Raw genomic sequence first — 18,531 nt, 5'->3', positions numbered from 1 at the left:
ATTAAAACCCGCGCGGCCCGATGGCTCGACGGCGCCGCCCTGGTTCCGAACGGCCCGCGACCCGCCCGTCAGCCCCTCGAAACGCGGCGGTTGTTGCGCGCGCCCGCGTGACCTTTCACCTTTCTCGTTCTCTAAATCGCTCTTCCCAGAATTGACCGCGGTCAGATTTATTACTGGGGTAATGCAGGCAGCAAAGCACACAGCTCCATAAGGCTGACAGACAGTCCACCTACGGGCAGGGATTGAGGGTTGTCCTTGAGAGGAGAAATCGATAGCCTAATAGGAACCCAGTGATGGCTTTTATCCCCCTCCTCTGCGTGTTTAAACTAATATTCTCTAAAAAAGACAAATATTACTCAATCAGAGAGGTATTGCTTTGAGGACGTAGATTTATGATTTTTTTTATTTTTAAACAGACAGTCTCACTGCTAGTGTTATTTTGCCATTTAAAAGCTCATGCCATCCTTCTGTCCACTGTAGTTTTATAGGGTTGACATGGACAGGCAAAATATGACCAAATTATCACATTCTCAGCAAACAGTCACGTATTAAAAAAAGGAACCACATTTAATGGCTGTCAGTAAGGTTAAAAGTCATGCCACATATTCTACAGTGAATGGCAAGGAATTATTGTGGTCTAAGAAAGGTTATACCAGATAGCATTCAAATAGTTTTTTTTTTTTTTCTTCTCCCCTTCACAGCTGCTCTTAATTTGCCAATGTGCCCACTGGGACTTGACTAAAAATAATGAATAAAACAGCAAGTCCCATCTGTCTTTGCCACTCCAGAAGAAAGAGATGAGATGATCCGCTTTAGCCGATGCTTTGAGACGTCAGGTGACGACAAGGAGGGAACGTATCGACGGGCGTGAGCAAATGTGGAGATTCCGGGTTTTTCCGGGTTATTCCGGGTTGTGCTGGTACGACCATGGGCAGTCATAATGTTGCTGAGTGGAGTCAGGGTGTAGGAACATGCCCGGTTCAAATGGGCGGCGAAGCAGAGGTCAGACTCAGACCGCATTGATGATTGTTTTCCACGTGGTCTTGGCAAGGCACTTTGTCCCGATTTAAAGACAAGCGTATATAACAACTGACATCAGCAGTTTGGAGGTTAATGCTCTATTTGCTGATTTATGGTCAATTGCTTTGTTTTTATTGCACTGTAGATCAATGCATGGATGTGTGTGAATGTCTTTTTTAATATTGTAATTTATTTAACCTTTCATAGCACTGAGGTATTGTTTAAAGTTAACAATTTGCACAAAGTACAGTACATAAGTTATACTGGTATATCTCGTGCAATTTTTTCCATGGTATTAACTTGTTTTCTTGACTCTTCCTAAAATTTATTCCCAAGGATTGAAATTGCTTTACAATTCCTAAACTATATTGCATAATTGTTTGCTTTGAAAAACTGAATTCCAATGTGATCAACTTTAATATCCTTTATCATTCTTCTACCCTATGATCGAAATCTCTTCGTTCTATGTGCAACATTGCTCATTATGAGTTTTTAAATATTCCTGTAAAAAAACTCCCTCAAACATCTACAGTAAAAGCCTATTTTATATCTCTCCCATACATGAATTAAAATTCATCCCAAAATCATTAGAGAAGAGGAGACTGTGTAACGTCTTTTATGTGTTTCATTATATGCTTTGACTTCACATAAAATTCATGTAAGTTCCAAATTTAGCGCACTGAAGTGTTGCAATTGATTCGGATTCCTTCACTTAGAAGTGAGGCTAGTTGAAATAAAATGGCGTACAACAGGCGGCTTGCGAGTCCTCAGCTTGTCTCCCATGACCCAGCCAACCTTTCACGTCCTTCATCCTCATTAGAGCGCGTGTACCCTACTCTACACCGACAGGCTTTAATATTCCAAAAATTACTTTTTGGCTTTTTATGTTTATATTTAGCAGCCACTCCATAGACATCTCATCCCACCTGTCACAAAATCCTGTCACGGTTGCAGATATATCAATCTCCACAACAATCTGGCAGCAAAAATAAATAAATAAATAAAATGAATAAAAAAATCAAAAAAAAAAATACTTACAAGCTCTTGACTGAAGAGGGAATGCATGTGAAAATTAAATTCTTCAAACTTGACAGTTTGTTAAACCGTCCGGCACCTGGAGACGTCTGCTGCCGTCGCTCCGGAAGCCTCTCCTGGGGTCCTGGGGCTCTGGGCCCATTTCTGAAGAAGCGCACACGGCATGTCCCTTTAGCCTCATTCCTTTGGACTGAGGGGGGGAGGGCTGGCCTGTTCATGTGTTTGGGATATACAGTGGCATAATGTGACAGTATGCTAGTCTGTGGTATGTTATTTCACTTTACTTATTATCTTTAATTTATAAAATAAATAAATCAAAAAAAATAATTTAAATAACAAAAAATGCATGCTGTATGTGCTCGCAAATAGGGACAGCCACCAAGATATGTCTCAAAATGAAACTCTATGGGAAAATATAGTGCATCCTCACTATTCACATAAGACCGTTGTGGTTTTGTATTATTGCACTTCTGTAAAGAAAAGTTGCACTTGGCAAGTAGCGAGGCGCAGCACACAGTGAATGCCATTTCTGTATATTAAGAAAGGCACAGCACGTAAACCTGAAAGGTCATATGGTTGATTCTGTAGTGTGGTGCTTTTTGGTTTTTCACCCTTGAGCAAGGCACTTGACATACTGAACTGCTGTGCACTGGGAAAGTTGTATTGAACCCTAGTATTGTTTGAAGTGTGAACACGCTTTTGATTGTATGTTTAAAATACTATAGCAAATTTCTACTAAATTTAGCCTGATGTTATCCAACAGTTTTTTTTAGATGTACATTAAATGGGATTCTAACCAAACGCATTAGGAATCCATAACAAGGGACTAATGAAAAAAGTCACAAAAAACATCACAAAATAGTATCCTTGTAGATTATATTACATGAAATTATTAATTAAATTAACTTTATTATTTACATTTGTGGAGATTTGTCTTTGGCTACACATGCCATATAAAACACATTACTGACATAAAATACAGAGGCCACGTACTCAGAAATAATCATAAAAATGGTCCAACAAGTGCAACCATACGGTATATTATATTCTTATTTTATGAATTCAGAATGCTTTCTGCATTCAGAACAAAGGCCCTCTTGTAGAGATTCTTAGTGGCTCTTGGCATCCTGTAGTCGAGGGGAGGGGAGTTGCACAAACTGAGGAAAGAGGATGAGATTTGTCATCATTTTCATGCTTTCCTCTGTATGCAAGCTGTATACAAATTTGTCAGCTATGGCTATGAGTTTTCCCCCACAACCTCACTAACCATATTCATTGCTCTACCAGATATGACTAGTGCGTTACTAGCCATGGGTCTTAAAGTTAACTTCGCAATTAACATCTTGAAGAACACCCCAGTGGGACCTGTGTTTGTGTGGTTGGGCAGATTTCCACTGCACTGACTGGTCAGAACATGGCCCTCCTCTGGGCTTAGTTGAGTGGGCAGCCTTTCGATTGCTCCAGCGAATCCACCTACACAGATACTCCTACGTGTGGGATCAGGGTACACGAGCCGTCTGGCTCCTTCAGTGAGAATTATCTCCCCATTGTGTGAATGTGCTCTCTCAGATGCACAGTTTTTCTCCCTGTTCTCAGTGAATACTCTGCACAGATATTCTCCCTGCTCTCAGCGAATAGTCAGCACAGATACTCTCCCTGTTCTCAGTGAATAGTCAGCACAGATATTCCCCTGTTCTCAGTGAATAGTCAGCACATATTCTCCCTGTTCTCAGTGAATAGTCAGCACAGATATTCTCTTTCTTTAAACGAATGATCAGCAAAGATTCTCTCTGCTATCAATGAATGATCAACACAGATATGGAGACACCGCTCAGTAATAGAATTCCCACTCTTTTGCACGCAATGTTAATGACCACAGAGATTTGTGAATTTGCAAGCGTCCTTAGCACACTTTTGCAAAGGAGAAAAAAAGCGGACACCTGTCCTTTGTTTAGTGTTTGTTTTCGGGGAGGAAATGGCAGGGGCTATCAGCTCCCTCCTGTTTGGCGGCGGCTTCAGGAAATGGCTGTCATTAGCGGACCGGTCCTCGCTCTCGTCTGTGCTGAGATCTGACACGCCGCCCATCTCCCCGCACCACCCCGCCCCCTCACCCCTCCCAGCGTGCCGGCAAGGTGAAGCGGTTAATTGGCCAATGGAGGGCAGCGGCTCCATCATCGATGTTCCCGGTGACATTTTCCTTGTCTCTGCGAGCGGTGCGGAGGTGTGAGCGGCAGTGGCCCCCCCCCCCCCCACCCCCCGCTCCGCGGCGACGCGGCCGAGGCGGCGGAGTGTCCTTGGACGGACGCGCTCTCTAAAGTGGTTTCTCATCCATTTGTTTATGCCAGAGGGGGGAAGAAAACAAACTTTGAAGCATGCGTGTAACCCTCCCTTCTTCCTCACCGCTCTCCTCTTCTCCTCCCCGTGCGCAGTCATGCCCCGCTTCGCCGAGCAAGTGGAGGTCGCGATCGAGGCGCTCAGCACCAGCCCGCCGCAGCCCTTCGAGGAGAACGAGTTCATCGACGCTTCCCGCCTGGTCTACGATGGGGTTCGCGACATCAGGAAAGCCGTCCTGATGATACGGGTAGGTGTCTGTTCCAGCTCCCCCAGTTAAAATTCAGCTCCAAACCTCAACCGGGTTTGCCCATAAAAAAATAACTTAGGCTCTCCATTAGATGGGTGAATGTTAAAATAAGGGATGAACATTTGAAGATTTGATTATAATTATAATTAGATATTAGATTATTATATATAATTTGAAAGCTGACATAACTGTCCAAGCGCTGTGTGGAACTGAAGACTCACATCTCTGGTAAGAAAATTAATATCAATTAATTATCTGGTCACAGACTTTCCTTCATGAATATTGATGAAAAATAATTAAAGTTAATTTTTTCGTTAGCACTTTCACAATCTCATCCTCCTGAGAAGCCAGGCTGTCGTGCGGTTGAGGATTTAAATATCTGAGCGGTCTGCTTTATCTCTCCAAACTCTATATCATGAACCTAAACCGCTTACTTTTCTCCATCCACCCGCTCCCAGTATTTCATTACTATCTCCGCCCCCTCTGCTCCTTCCTGTGGCCTCGTGGATCGAACGCATCTGAGGCCAAACCGCATCCTGTTTGAGTCGCCCGCAGTCTTCCGGCCCCCCCTCTCTCTCTCTCACACAACCATAGCGATGCCTTTATTCAACATTAATCTGTTGGACCGATTCCCAGTGCGGCTGCGGAATCAAATTATGGAAATAACCTAATGTTGGTAAATAATGTAAAACAGGGCTTTGGGCTGCCTCAGAATGGCCTGTCGCGTCGTTTCCCCGGGATCCAGATTGTTCCCGGGTTTATTGAGAGGCTTTCATTCACTTTATTTCGTGTCGTGCATCATTTTGGCCCGTGTTCCGGTAATGAGCATTGCTTAGTTTTATGTCCCACAGTAACCCGTTAAAAGAACTCATTTGAGATCCGCGGGTGGATGTCGACCTGCGATGTAAACAAAGGGGGATGGTCTCTCCCCTTTCAGTTAGCCGGAGACATGAAGAAATACCGTCCCAGTGTCTGACGTTAATGGAAGTTCTGTAGTTCTGCAGCACACACATAGTGGACTCACCTGGAAAATAGGACAAGTGCTGGACTACAAAAACCATGTCATTAAAGCACAATTAGACTGTCTTGCCATCGCTGGAAAAACAATAAAAATGCAGGCACCACATCTGCTTCCCCAACAGACAATTATTTATTTCCTCTTTTCTGTGTTTTTTTTTTTTCTTAATCTCTTTCATCAGTCACAAAAGTGTTTGAGAACATTCTGGGAGTTTTGTTGCCAATTAATTTGGGCAAATGTCTCTTTTAGCGAAAGACTTAGTGACATTTTGTACCCTTTAAAAAGAAATAAACACTGAAAAATAAGAGTTAACTGAGATGACAAATGGAAACATGTTTGAAGACAGCGAATACAATGACACTGAGTATACTTTATGGTATCATAAAAAATGAATTAATAGCAGAAAAAAATAATTTTAGAAGCAGAAGAGGGCTCATAAAACATACTATATTTAAATTCCGGGAACAGTGATGTGTCGCCTGCTGGGTCAGCAAACTGAGTCGTATATGCCTGTATTGATAAAGTACATATCAAATATTTAAGCTGCTGCTTAACATTGCACAAGGCACTGTACAGCTTCAGATTTTCCCACTGAAGAATAATTCAACAACTGTTTCTCTAAGAGTGATTTTCCAGACCAGACAGATTTTAGATGATGCATGTGTGTATGTATGTATTTTTTTTTATATTTGTATTTGACATACCAACTGAGACCCAGGTCTCTTTTACAGTGGTACCCTCTTTAGATGGCCAATAATAAAAGCCGTATCAAATAAAAACAGTAACAAATGGCAATACAAGACGTTGAATGAATAACAAAGAAATTGAATGAATAAAAATGAGGAAAAAAATAAGCAGACAAGAACAGAGAAGATGAACAGTACTGTAAGCAAATATGAATGTCAGCGGTTATACTAAGCTGGTGCATACGCTCTCCTCTGCAATCAGGCCAGCTTTAAACTGCCCAGGCGGTATTAGGTGTCCAGTCTCAGTGAGCCCTGGAATTTAATCCATATGAATGGTGTCGACACACTAAAATATTTCTTCCTAGGTCTGACTGTACTGCTTTCCTGTGATCGTGTGCAGTAGTTTTAAGTTTTATATAACAGCATGGTCAGATAACAAGGAATCAACTTAAGGCGAGCCTTGTAAATAAAGGAAATATTATGCTGCTTCCTCCTTAGGGCCAGCGATGGCCGCCCCACAGCCTCATATAGAAACCAGTGATGAGTTTGTGACTCATCGCGAATGAAACGCATGGAATGCAGTGGTTAGCGCCGTTGCCGCAGATACGGGAGCGCCGCGAGGGGGTGTGTCGGAGCTCTGCGGATGTTCCCCGGGGAGAGCCTGAGTCGAGTGCCTCCTTAAGCGACCCGCGGCCCCCTGCGCAACCGAGCACTCAGAGATAGCGGTCAATCCCCTGCTTCCCGCCGTTAATTTGAGTATTCATGAGGTCAGGCTAATTCCCGCCTGCTGTTCTTAAAGGAGCTGGCTTTCAAATGGCGTTCAGGCGTGTGACACGAGTGAAGCCAAGCACTTGATTGCCGCACCTCCCACAGACCCGGTCTCCTTCACGTTTTCTTTTCTTTCTCCCCCCTCCTCACCCCCCCACCCCTCCCCTGTTCTCTCCACCCTTGTGGAAATGTATTGTTTCATTACACCAAGTGCATATGAACCCTGGGATTGGAAAACAATGATGCAAGTGACTGGAAACGCGACGCGGAGCGGAGGGTGATTTATAAATAAAGATCGCGTTCTCGTTTGCATGGAAACAGAAACTTTGAAATTGCGGTCTCGCGGAGCCCGCGCTGCTGTCGACGAGCATAAAGGGCTCCCGCGGTCGCGTTCTGACGTCCTTGAGCCGCGGCTCGAGCGCTGGGGCTACCGGGCGCGAGGCATCGATCCCTCGCCGTTATCCCATTTCTCCGAGTGGCTGGAAGTGTCGATGAGCTATTGACATGTTTCCGTGTTGATTTTTGCCTGATCCCCCCCCCTTCCCTCTCCCCGCAGACGCCCGAGGAGCTGGAGGACGACTCAGACTTCGAGCAGGAGGATTACGACACGCGCAGCAGGACCAGTGTGCAGACGGAGGACGATCAGCTCATCGCCGGACAGAGCGCCAGGGTGAGCGTCCAATCACAGGGGCCGAAACCTTGCCGTCACCGTTGTCCTCATAAGACGGTGCTCTCTCTCTCTCTCTCACACTCACTTTCCATCTTTCTGTCTCAAATCTAATTTCTTTCAGGCTGCTTGTCTTTTTTTTATTGAACTTATTTATTCATTTATTTCCTCGCAGCGCAAGATTGCCGATTTCCTGATAAGCGCTGCTGCCTAATACATTCACGTTGAACTGCTGAATGACAAACCCAGCTACATTAATCACTTTGCATATGAAGACATCTGAAAGATTATAACATACTTATGCAAAGCTGAGGAAATCCAACTCGGTTTGCAGATTAATGCATAGAGGTGTGGAATCATTAACTCTCCCTCTGTTTACCAAGAAGGCACGTTTCCAATGGTGCCAGAAACCACAATGTTCGTCGTCTTTTGGGGTATCAGATTTTTGTAGTGTTTTCAACAGAGAACACCAACCTGCTTAGAGAACGTTAGGAGGGTATCTGTGCCTTTACCTCCCACGCCAAAGAGACCTTTGCATGCAAATGAGCCGTTGCATTGTGGGAAGGCTCTGGCCCCCTGCCCCCTCCCCGCAGCCCTGTGAGAAGGCCCTAGAGTCAGCACAATGAGAGAATTATGAATGGAAATGAGGAAACAGTAAATCTAAAGGAACGGAGAGCCAGTTGGCGGGCGAAGGTTGCTCAACACCTCTCTAAATTAAGTCGCCTAAAAAGCTGAGACAGGAACAGCTGGACAGAGAGCGAACAGATGAGTGTAGCATCTGAGCACAGCCTGTCTTTATTTACCTACTCCATATATCAGGGGTTGCCAAACCTAGGTCACAGGGCTGCAAGTATTTATTTATTTATTATTGATTCAATATTGGTTCTATCACACACACATACAAACACACAAATATATATTTTTTTTCACCTTTACAAAGTCTCATTCTTGAATGAAATCCCATGTCTTTATTATTCATTCAGTTAGATGTATTGACTTTTTAAGTTTAAAAACCAGTTCATCAAAAACATGTTTACTGTCCAAGGTGGATAATTCACTGTTGTCTTCTAAAACCCTGTACATGTGTGTGAGCATACACAGTAAAATGTCCAGTGTTAAATCGACTCTTACAGAGTAGGTACGATCCTGCTTTTGTCCAGAGTAGAACCATGTGTACGCTTTTAGAGTTGAATTAACCCTGGTCATTTTACCGTATAGTGCATCAGCAGCAGCATAACATTAATTTGATTTGGCAGAAGTAATTTTTAATCAAATGAAGATTCATGAATATTACAACTTTATTCAATCAGCGTTATTCATTTTTTGGCTTCTGAATGATAGGCATTTGTAGATGGCGGAAGAACATAAGGCATTTCATATCTCTACTAGCTATCTGCCTGCTTCTGTGGGACCGCTTTCCCCCGAAGGGAAGGGTTTAGGCAAACAGGTAATTCACTTCAGGACGGGCTGATTGAGGAGATACAGAGCCCGTTAGCGGCGTTAGCACGCGTTTCTGGGATGAGAGGAGGAGCCGGCGGATCGGCGCCGCCTCCTGCCGCCGCGTTCTCGTCGGGGCCGGCTACCCGCCCGACTGTGCGCTAGGTCACGGGCGCGGAGTTAATATTCCACCGCACGGTCCGCTGCCCGTGTCCGCGAGCGGCGAAGACGGAAGCGTTGGCGAGCGGCTCTCCGATTCTCCGGCGGGATTTAAACGCGCGCTACGGTGCGCCGCGGCGATGGCCCCAGCCACGGTTCTGCACGCCGCCGTGTGTTTTATTAAAAGAGCGAGGGCGGAGGAAAAAAAAATAAGAAGAACATTAGCATATTGTGAGCGTTCTCTGGCAGGATTATGTAAAGAGGCTCCCTGCCTCCCAGCCGGCCTCTATTCAGGCGCTGTACCATTACTGAAGACACGGCGGACGGACGGGGCCGGCCTCTCTTAGGCCGTCATTACACCGGCCTCCAGCGGCTCTCGCTGTGTGGACGTTGCGCTCGTCCGCGGATTCCTGTTTTTCTTCGGCTGCGGATTTGCTCGTTTCGGGGCTCGGCTCGTCAGTTCCACCATATGAGAACGCAAAGCTTGTAACGCACCGAATAATTAAAAGAATGCAATCAGTGAAAAGGCGCACGCGTGTCGATGCGGCAAGCGGGGCGACGGGGCGTAAAACGGAAAAGCATGAGGGAGCGCATGCGCGCGTTTAAAAAACGTGCACGGGTGAGCGCACGCGCGTGCTTGCGCCGAGCTCCGGAGTCGGCAAAAAACGATTGTGTAAAGGTGTCGAGAGGTCAGCCGTAAAACTGAACTCCGAGCGTCCGGACAATTTATTTCAAACGAAACAAATTAAAGTCGCCTCAAAACTGTTTTTCTGTGAAGAAACCCGGAACGAGGTTTAATCCCGGCAGACGTGGTGGAGCCGAAGAGCGCATTGGCACGCCGGTGTACGGGGAGGATTTGACGCTGCATTAAGCTCCTGAGGACCGCTCTTGTTGTTATCAGTAAGCGCGGAAGGGATTTGGGGATAAGTGAATTCTGGGGGGAGAGGAAAAAAAAAAGAGGCGCACCTAGCGCCTCTGTTTCCCTGACATCCCAATCTGTCCCATTTTCGCAGCCTGCTGGGGTTTCTTCATCCTTCTCTTCCTCCTCATTCGAAACGGCAACTTCATTTCAGTGATTCTTCCGAGAGCCATAAATATAGTGGCTCCCAGTTCTTGAGGAAAACAGTATATGGAAGCCTTCTTCTTTCCTGTCAGACTAATGCTTCCTAACCTAAGTGAACTTCAGCCTCACTCCTGGATACTCACAGGGTCTTTTTTCCCACCTTAAAGTTGGCAACCAATTCAGATCCAAGAAACCCAGTGAGGTGGATTAACTGTGTGACCAACTGCTTTAACTGATCCTGTGACTGTCCAGGACTGGGGGCCACTGTCCTAAGGGAAGTATCTCAATAGTGCCGAGTAGTACTCCGTTACAGTTACTGCTCCACTGCCTTGGAGATGCTGGTCCAGGTTCAACATCTGATTGCAACAAATGACAAGGATGGAAATCTTAATGTATACATTTTTGTAATTTGTTTCTACCTGCGTTAGGTCTATGCATATCATGCGGACTACATTAAGGTTGACAGTTGCCATCCAAAACTCACAGAAAGTGCTAAATCAGTGAAAATAACAGAAATGACAAAACAAATAGGGAAAGTCACGGAACTGCCAAGAAAAGCAAAAAATCAGGGAATGCGTGACACCCACAACTTCCCTGACAAACACCCAGCCATAATAATTATTCATAGACCTTCTTTTGAACAATTGCTCATTTGAGAAACGTTCAGTTAAAACAAAAACAATTGAAGCTGTTCTCTTGATGTTCCTGGCAGTTCTCTTTAAAAAGTGAAGTGTTGCTCTTCGTGTTCATGCAACTTAGCCGTAGTCATTTTGTTCATAGGCTGAGGCGAAAGCAGAGTTGGCTCAGAATGAATATTGTGGTCCTGTTTCAGAGGAAAGAAAAAAATGCAGTTGAATCAGTGACGCAGACAGATGCCATTAAAGATGGTTGTGTCTCTGCTCAATTTGAGATGAGAACCATCAGATCATTTTCTCTGCTATCATCAGATACCACACACAGGCTGAAACTAGATTATATTCATTATTCTGTAAACTAAATAAATTGCCTCTCTTTTGGTGCACGTGGCTCAAGAAAATTTACAAGTAGGATGTTTCTTGGGATTCAGTAGTTCTTGTTGGTAATGGCATTTCAGTAGAGTAGATCATCAAAATGATGAGGAGCATCCTTACATTAATGCATGGCGCATCAATATGAACCATTGTCGCTGAGCCTAATTTAGATAATACACAAAATTGTTTGAGTCAAGGTTATCTCTTTGCTACCCTCCTGAAATAACATTGAACAATTGCATTATTTATTTGGTAGGGAGGAGAGTTAAATAATTGTACATTTATCTCACAAACAGAAATCTGTCCCTACTTTGTAACTGTGACCTTGCCGACAGATTTATTCCATCTCAGACACGCTTTGAATTGTTATGGTGAAAATTAATCTATTTCAGCAACAAAATAGAAAAATGGATGTGCTCTTTATGAGCAAGGCTCCAGTGATTAATAGCAAATCTATAACTTTACTCCAATGTTTTTTTCTTTCCTTTTTTTTTTTTGGTAGGAGAGGGCAGAGAACTTTGAGATTCATATCCAAAAGAGTCACATAGTTCAGAGATTTGCAGAACACTTTGTGACTTCAGGAAAAATAAGATTAAATAAAAACCTACACTCATTATTTGTGACCGTTTGTTTTGCCTGGTGGCTAATGATCTTCTTCTCTGTCCCTAAACTATCCTCTGATCCACCCACCATGCCCCCCCCCACCCCACCCATTGCTCTGTTCCCACCTCCCCAACACCCTTCCCAATCACCGCCCTGTTCCTCCCCAACCCTACCTTCCAACCCTCTTGCCCTTTACCCCATACCCTACCTTCTCTTATCCCTTCCATTGACTTCCCTCTTAACCCACCCCTTACTTTACCATTCCTACCAATGCCCCCCACCCCCTCTCCCCAGGCTATTATGGCCCAGCTGCCCCAGGAAGAGAAGGCGAAGATCGCAGAGCAGGTGGAGAGCTTCCGGCAGGAGAAGTGCAAGCTGGACGCCGAGGTGGCCAAGTGGGACGACAACGGAAATGACATCATCGTGCTGGCCAAGCAGATGTGCATGATCATGATGGAGATGACAGACTTTACCAGGTACCATGAAAAGAAGGGGAGAAGAGAAATCATGGGCTACCTTTAGGTCTTTTCTTCCTGCTTCCCCCCATTGTGTCCCCAATCGTGTTCATTGGTGCTTTTTTTGTGCTACCCCTACTCACAGTTCAGGAGAGCACGATAAGCATGAGGTCTCCTCCCATGCACGTGGTCTCATCCACTCTTAATGCACAAGAAAGCTACTATTATGTTATCTCATGACATGGCTTGCTGTCATTCAAGCATTCTAAGTAAAGTACTCCCATAGACTTCTGCTTTCTCTGGAGGTTGTCATCTCCTCCTCAAGCTAATTCATCTGCCATTTAATAGACAGCTCATTGATGTGTTTGAGTGAGTATTCACTCATCTTTAACTCCCATTATAGTTTTTTCTAGTGCATATGTAAATTACCAGAATAAATTGTGCTATCCCTGCATTATGTTACATTATGCACTTGTAGAGTGCATGCCCTTACTCTGGGCAATACTAGATACTTACTTAGGGTCATTATCTTACTCATTCTAACAATAGTCCCTGTCTAATGTCTATGACATGGAGGGCAGAAGTGGCACTTTTTTACACTGTTCTACACATTCATATAAATGACATAGTAAATGATCAGAATGCAATTCCATTCTGAACCTTTGGGGAGTTTCAACATAACCCTGTATATTGCATTGTTATTGATATTTTTGCTAATTTCTTACTAGAACAGCTTTTTATTCAGTCTTTCTTTCTGTCTTTTCTCTAACGTTATTATACATTTTCAACTTCACATTTTCATTTTCATTTGAATTGCAGATAAATGAATCCAAATCCAAATGGTAAATGGACTGCATTTACAATTGATGCCACTCATTCACCCATTTACACACACACTCACACACCAATGGTGAAAGGCTGCCATGCAAGGTACCAATCAGCTCATTGGGAGCAATTAGGGGTTAGGTGTCTTGCTCCAGGACCCTTCGACACGCCCAGGGCGGGGGATCGAACCGGCAACCCACCGACTGTCAGACAACCGCTCTTACCTCCTAAGCTATGTCGCCCCACGGTGCAGCGCAGAACAGTGCAACTAAAATATTTTACTAGTTTATCAAGGATGGGTACTTCTTTCATTCTTAAGGTCAAGAGTACAGTGCGGGTATTTGTGTTTCATTAAAAACAAATAACCAAGGCAACTCCAGGTATGGCAAGATAATTTTTTTGAGTTTTTGATGTTCCTTATCTGTTCAAAACATTGAATCAACAAATAATAATTTTAATAGTGTTTACATTTCAAGGAGGCCCAGCATTTGAAACATAACACTCTTTAAATGTTTGAGCTTTGGAAGATGTATGTATGAGCTTTGTAAGAATTAGAATGTCTGTCTGTTTTTATTGTTACTCAGTGTTTATCTGCTTAGTACTTGAATGGTCATTTAAAGCTGATTATTGTACAGTTAATTTACCCCGTCTGATTTATTGGGTCTGAATTTAAATAAGGTGGAACCAAAAACCAGATGACCCTCTAGCTCTCAGGGACCCATGTTAAGGGCCACTACAGAAAAGCGAGGTTGCCAGGTGTCACAGAGACTAACAGTGTGCTGGGAGGCTCTGGGCTTAGGCCTGAACACAGATGCTTTCAGAATGACCCCAACACATTGCATTGCTCTTCAGGGGGGAAAAAAAAGAAAAAGAAAAAAATATCCGAAGAGCAGAAGCATCTGCATTAATGACCTGGGTTTCCCTTGTGTACAGGGTAACTGGATCTCATTTTGTGCTTTGCCGTTTCAGAGGCAAAGGTCCACTGAAAAACTCATCGGACGTGATCAACGCCGCCAAGAAGATTGCGGAGGCGGGCTCCAGGATGGACAAGCTGGCCCGGGCTGTGGCCGACCAGGTACGGTCATCACAGGCTGTAACAGACTTTTTAAGGAAAGGTCCTGGGTTTGGATCCCTCATCGTGTCCGTGTCGGGTTTCTTCTGTGTACTCCAGTTTCCTTCTTCAACCCAAAAGCATGCAGGGTAGGCCACTTGGGGCGGGGGGGGGTTAACAGGGCATTTATGTAAATGAGCATGTGTGTTCAGTTAACATACCCTGTATAAATGAAGGATAAATAAATAAAAAAACTTCAATACAAATAATAATAAAATGTTGATACAACCCCATGGAAACAAATGTCTAAATAGGGTAAAAAGTGGAGAAGCGTTCAATAAAAAGCTGGCAGTGGGCCAAGGAGGTCCCTCCCATTTTTACCAAAACTGGTGAACCGCGCTTACGTCTAAAAGTAATTTGGCATTAATCGCGGGACCCGCAGAAGCGTCCCGTCTTTAAAATGGGCGGGTCTCGTTCTGTTGAGCGACGAGGACGCCGGCGAGATGTGGGGGGTTTTCGTTCGAGAGTCAGACGGCGCTTTTAGGCCGCGACGCTACCTCGTTCCGTGGCTTTCCGTTCGGAGCGAGGCGCGGAGCGGAACGGAGATGTCACGCGCCCGGGCGACGGCCCCGCGGTGCGATCAACAGTTGCCGTAATTAATTGAACAGGTGGCGTGCCATTTTTAATACGGGGCGCTAACCGGCTCCTCGTCTCGTGTTCGCTGAATATTCACGCCCTTCTGCTGTCTTCCGTCGTACCCTGAATAGCACACAACCGACGCGCTGGTGGAACGAAAGGGGCCGTGTGCGTTACTTGCGAATCGTTCTTTAATTGCTTTTTAAGAGATGATTGTTTATCCGCCGAAATAGGTCGCTCATTTTTTTGCAGATAAACAATTATGTTTTAAAGATTCCGTTTACAGTCTCTCAGCTTAATTAAACTGCTCTTGTTCCTTATTGTTCTCCTTAACCAATATTTTATTTTTCTCAACCTGCGTTTTGTAAATAGGCTAGAATTTTGCTCAATGCATGAATTCATAACTAAAAAGGACAAAGTGAGTTTTTGCTTGATAGACTTCAGACTGTCCAGTGAATAAAATTTCCCAAATAAAGGGAGAATAATATATGCAGGAATTCAGGGCAGTGGATATGAATCTATAAATCAGTTTTCAAGACTATATCTGTTCACAGTCCAGTACACACTTCAGTTGTGCATTTAGGACCAAGCACCATATGTGCCATGGTACCCTAGTGTAATTAATGGATTTGTATTTTTTTGTTTTGTGAATTAGCTGCATATAAACAGACAAACAGGAGGTTGGTTGGGCTGTGCTTCCATAGCTACTGTACAGAGGAGCCGAAAATGGGAAACTGTGACATCATTGCATCCTGTTGATGGGTCACAAAATAGCCTCACTTTGGGAATTGGGGGGGGGGGTGGGGTGGTGAAATGGCACTAACAGCTGCACTTGACTTTGAACGTTTTGCAGAGGCAGATGCTCTCTCTCTCTCTGTGTCTCTCTCTCTCTCTCCCCCACCCCCCTCCCTCCCTCCCTCCTTTTTCACCAGTAGTACCAAATAGTTTACAAAACTGGTCTCCCTTTGACTCACAGTCTCCTGATCTTTTCATTTTCCTCTTCCTGACTTTAATAACATTCTTTAGTAGGCACATCAGTTCCAAGGACTTTTCTGAAATCACTGTTGCAAAAAGCACGTAAATTACATCTTGACGTGTAGCACTTGTAACATTGACACACCTATTGTATACAAGTGCTTTTGTGGTTTCTGTGCAGTATGAAGTGCATAACTTATTTTTATATGAAAGGACCCATTGCACTAATATGTCATTATGTACCAAGAGCAGCACAAAGATAGTTATTACACTGTACAGCTGTGAGACTGTAATGAAAAAGGAGACATTTTAATTGTAATATATTCATTTATTAAAATAAATAAATAACTTTAGAAAGTGAGTGTAAAATGGCATGTACTACACAGCCTGGCATCTTCTGGCTGTTCCCAACCAATAAAATAAAAACCCAGTTATCAGAGGCATCAGTACTGAATCATTTGCGATGGATTTACAGTATATTTTCACCCACAATCAGGGCCAGAACATTCTTCAAAAGTCAAATTACTTAGTCCTAGAAAACTAATTGATAAATAAATAAATGAATAAATAAATAAATAAAAATAATAAATAAATAAAAATGCATTCAGTAACCAAAAACCCAAATAGGAATTACCCAACACTGCCAAATTAAAAATCTGACAGTTTTTAAGCTTGTCCCCAAAACTCATTAAAAAATAACATCAATACAAGGATGTAATTTGCGATTAGCAGTTGTGACCAGGCTGTGATTAGTTCCGGTCCTCACCTCGATATGAATCACTCAATTTATTTGTCCACATGTTGTCTGATTAATTTTAGTGCAGGCTCATTGGAAGTCACATTGTTTTATTCTGGGGTACGCCCATCTGCAGTTTTCATAGGCAAAGACAGCAAAAAACTATTAAACTTTACAGAGGGAAAGAAAAAAAAAGTCTTGTTTTCATCGTTTTATGCTTTTTCCTGGTGGTTAAGTCTGTTTTTCGGCAGAGTGTTGGAAAATGAAGCTGAACACCTGCTTCAGCAGGAAATGAGGCGTGCTGTTTATTTACATGAGGAGAAAATCTGGCAAATAAATGGACTATTAGCCATAGTCACAAAAGGGAAAGAGAATGTCACCCATGTGCCTAAGTTGGACTGGGGTGTGAAGGTGGGGGGCAAGATATTTGGGGAGGTTTGGGGAGATTTGTTTTGTGCATGTTGTCCTTCTGTGGAATTTTGTACTAGTTCTGAACCAAGAAATGTATGGCATATAAATATGACATATAGCATCCCCCAAGGGATAATAGACTATGGGTCCATGTAATCTATGCTATCTAATGAGGTAGACTGAAGGTATTGCATGTTGTGGGATTGTTCTACGGTAGTGATAAAGTATTTACACCTTCATAATAACTCTTCAAAATGTACTTAATATGTAGTTTACCTGCTATACTCTCTCGCTTAAGAGGGATGCACAGATATATCAGCGGATTGCTGCCTACGAACTTGGAAAACGTAATTGAGTTATGCGATATAACTGAATACGTAAGCCATGTGAATTATCACGCCACCTTTTTTTTTTAGCCTAAAAGCGTGAATGAGTTTTCTATAGCAGTTGTGACCATTAGCAATGCATCATGTTCATGTGGAAAAAAAAAAAAAACATGTCTTGGCACCAGTTCGTATTTATGTCGCGCTGCTGAGAAAACAAGTAACAGTTTGTTCAGAACTGAATCGGAGACTCAAAGTTGGGAAGAAGGCAGCTCTCATTGTAGCCGCATGGCCGATCACACCTGGGCTTAAAACGTAAAACAGGGCTTGTTTCATTTGCTAGTTAGGGCATACTAATGAGAGCGCTGAGAAGATTCGAAAATGTTAACGGCGAGACGGTGTGTCTGCATAAAAGGCTCCACGGAGAATGAGGGGGTGCTGTGTCTGTTCCTAGCCAGTTTCCCTGTGTGTGTGTGTGTGTGTGTGTCTCTGACACCCCTTACCCCTTCTTGAAATGCACACTGAAGCATATTAAATAAATAATGGCCATGGTGGAGTTAATGATTAACAGGCCAGTAGTGCATTTCCTCTGCTGTGGTCAGTGTTTGGGACGGCTCCTCAGCTGTTAACCAACCCCCCCATCCCATCCCCCCCCCCGCCATCCCCCCTCCCACCACATTGTAATACAGCAAACAGTTTGAGAGTTAACAACTTGAAAGGCGTTATTTTTACAACCATATTAGCTGTCACAGAGAACAGTTTTACTGGGGCTGGCCTTTTTTTTAAAAATTGTCACGACTCAAGAGGTGGAATTTTTCGGCCCTCATCGGAAAAAAAATCCTCATAAAATGCGCCGCTTTATAATTTCAAGTTCATTTCTCTCATAAACCAGGTCTTGGGTAGCTTGTCGTGGTGAGTTACTAAGCAACACATCATTGCCATAGCTGTACGACATTTTCACTTTTCTCAAAGTGATCGCAAAACAGTTGGTTTATTTTATTTTATCACATAAAACGGAACAGCCGAGGGGGCAGGAAGGGGCAGGTGTTCACTGAATATAAATCAATTTGTC

General features: G+C 43.6%; 1 protein-coding gene across 2 annotated transcripts in view; it reads left to right on the top strand.

Moving 5' to 3' along the window:
• Window positions 1-18,531, top strand: part of ctnna2 (catenin (cadherin-associated protein), alpha 2) — a 360,420-nt gene that overhangs the window by 328,694 nt on the left and 13,195 nt on the right. For both annotated transcript variants that reach the window (XM_064335132.1, XM_064335133.1), the window contains 4 exons: window positions 4,485-4,636; window positions 7,665-7,778; window positions 12,342-12,523; window positions 14,297-14,402. In XM_064335132.1, coding sequence (XP_064191202.1) covers window positions 4,485-4,636; window positions 7,665-7,778; window positions 12,342-12,523; window positions 14,297-14,402 — 554 coding nt within the window. The remainder of the gene's footprint in view (window positions 1-4,484; window positions 4,637-7,664; window positions 7,779-12,341; window positions 12,524-14,296; window positions 14,403-18,531) is intronic.

The sequence above is a fragment of the Anguilla rostrata genome, chromosome 5 (assembly GCF_018555375.3).
Source record: "Anguilla rostrata isolate EN2019 chromosome 5, ASM1855537v3, whole genome shotgun sequence".
NCBI classification, from domain to species: Eukaryota; Metazoa; Chordata; class Actinopteri; order Anguilliformes; family Anguillidae; genus Anguilla; species Anguilla rostrata.
The sequence above is the reverse complement of the archived record's forward strand: the minus strand, read 5'-3'. Positions and strand labels throughout refer to the sequence as shown.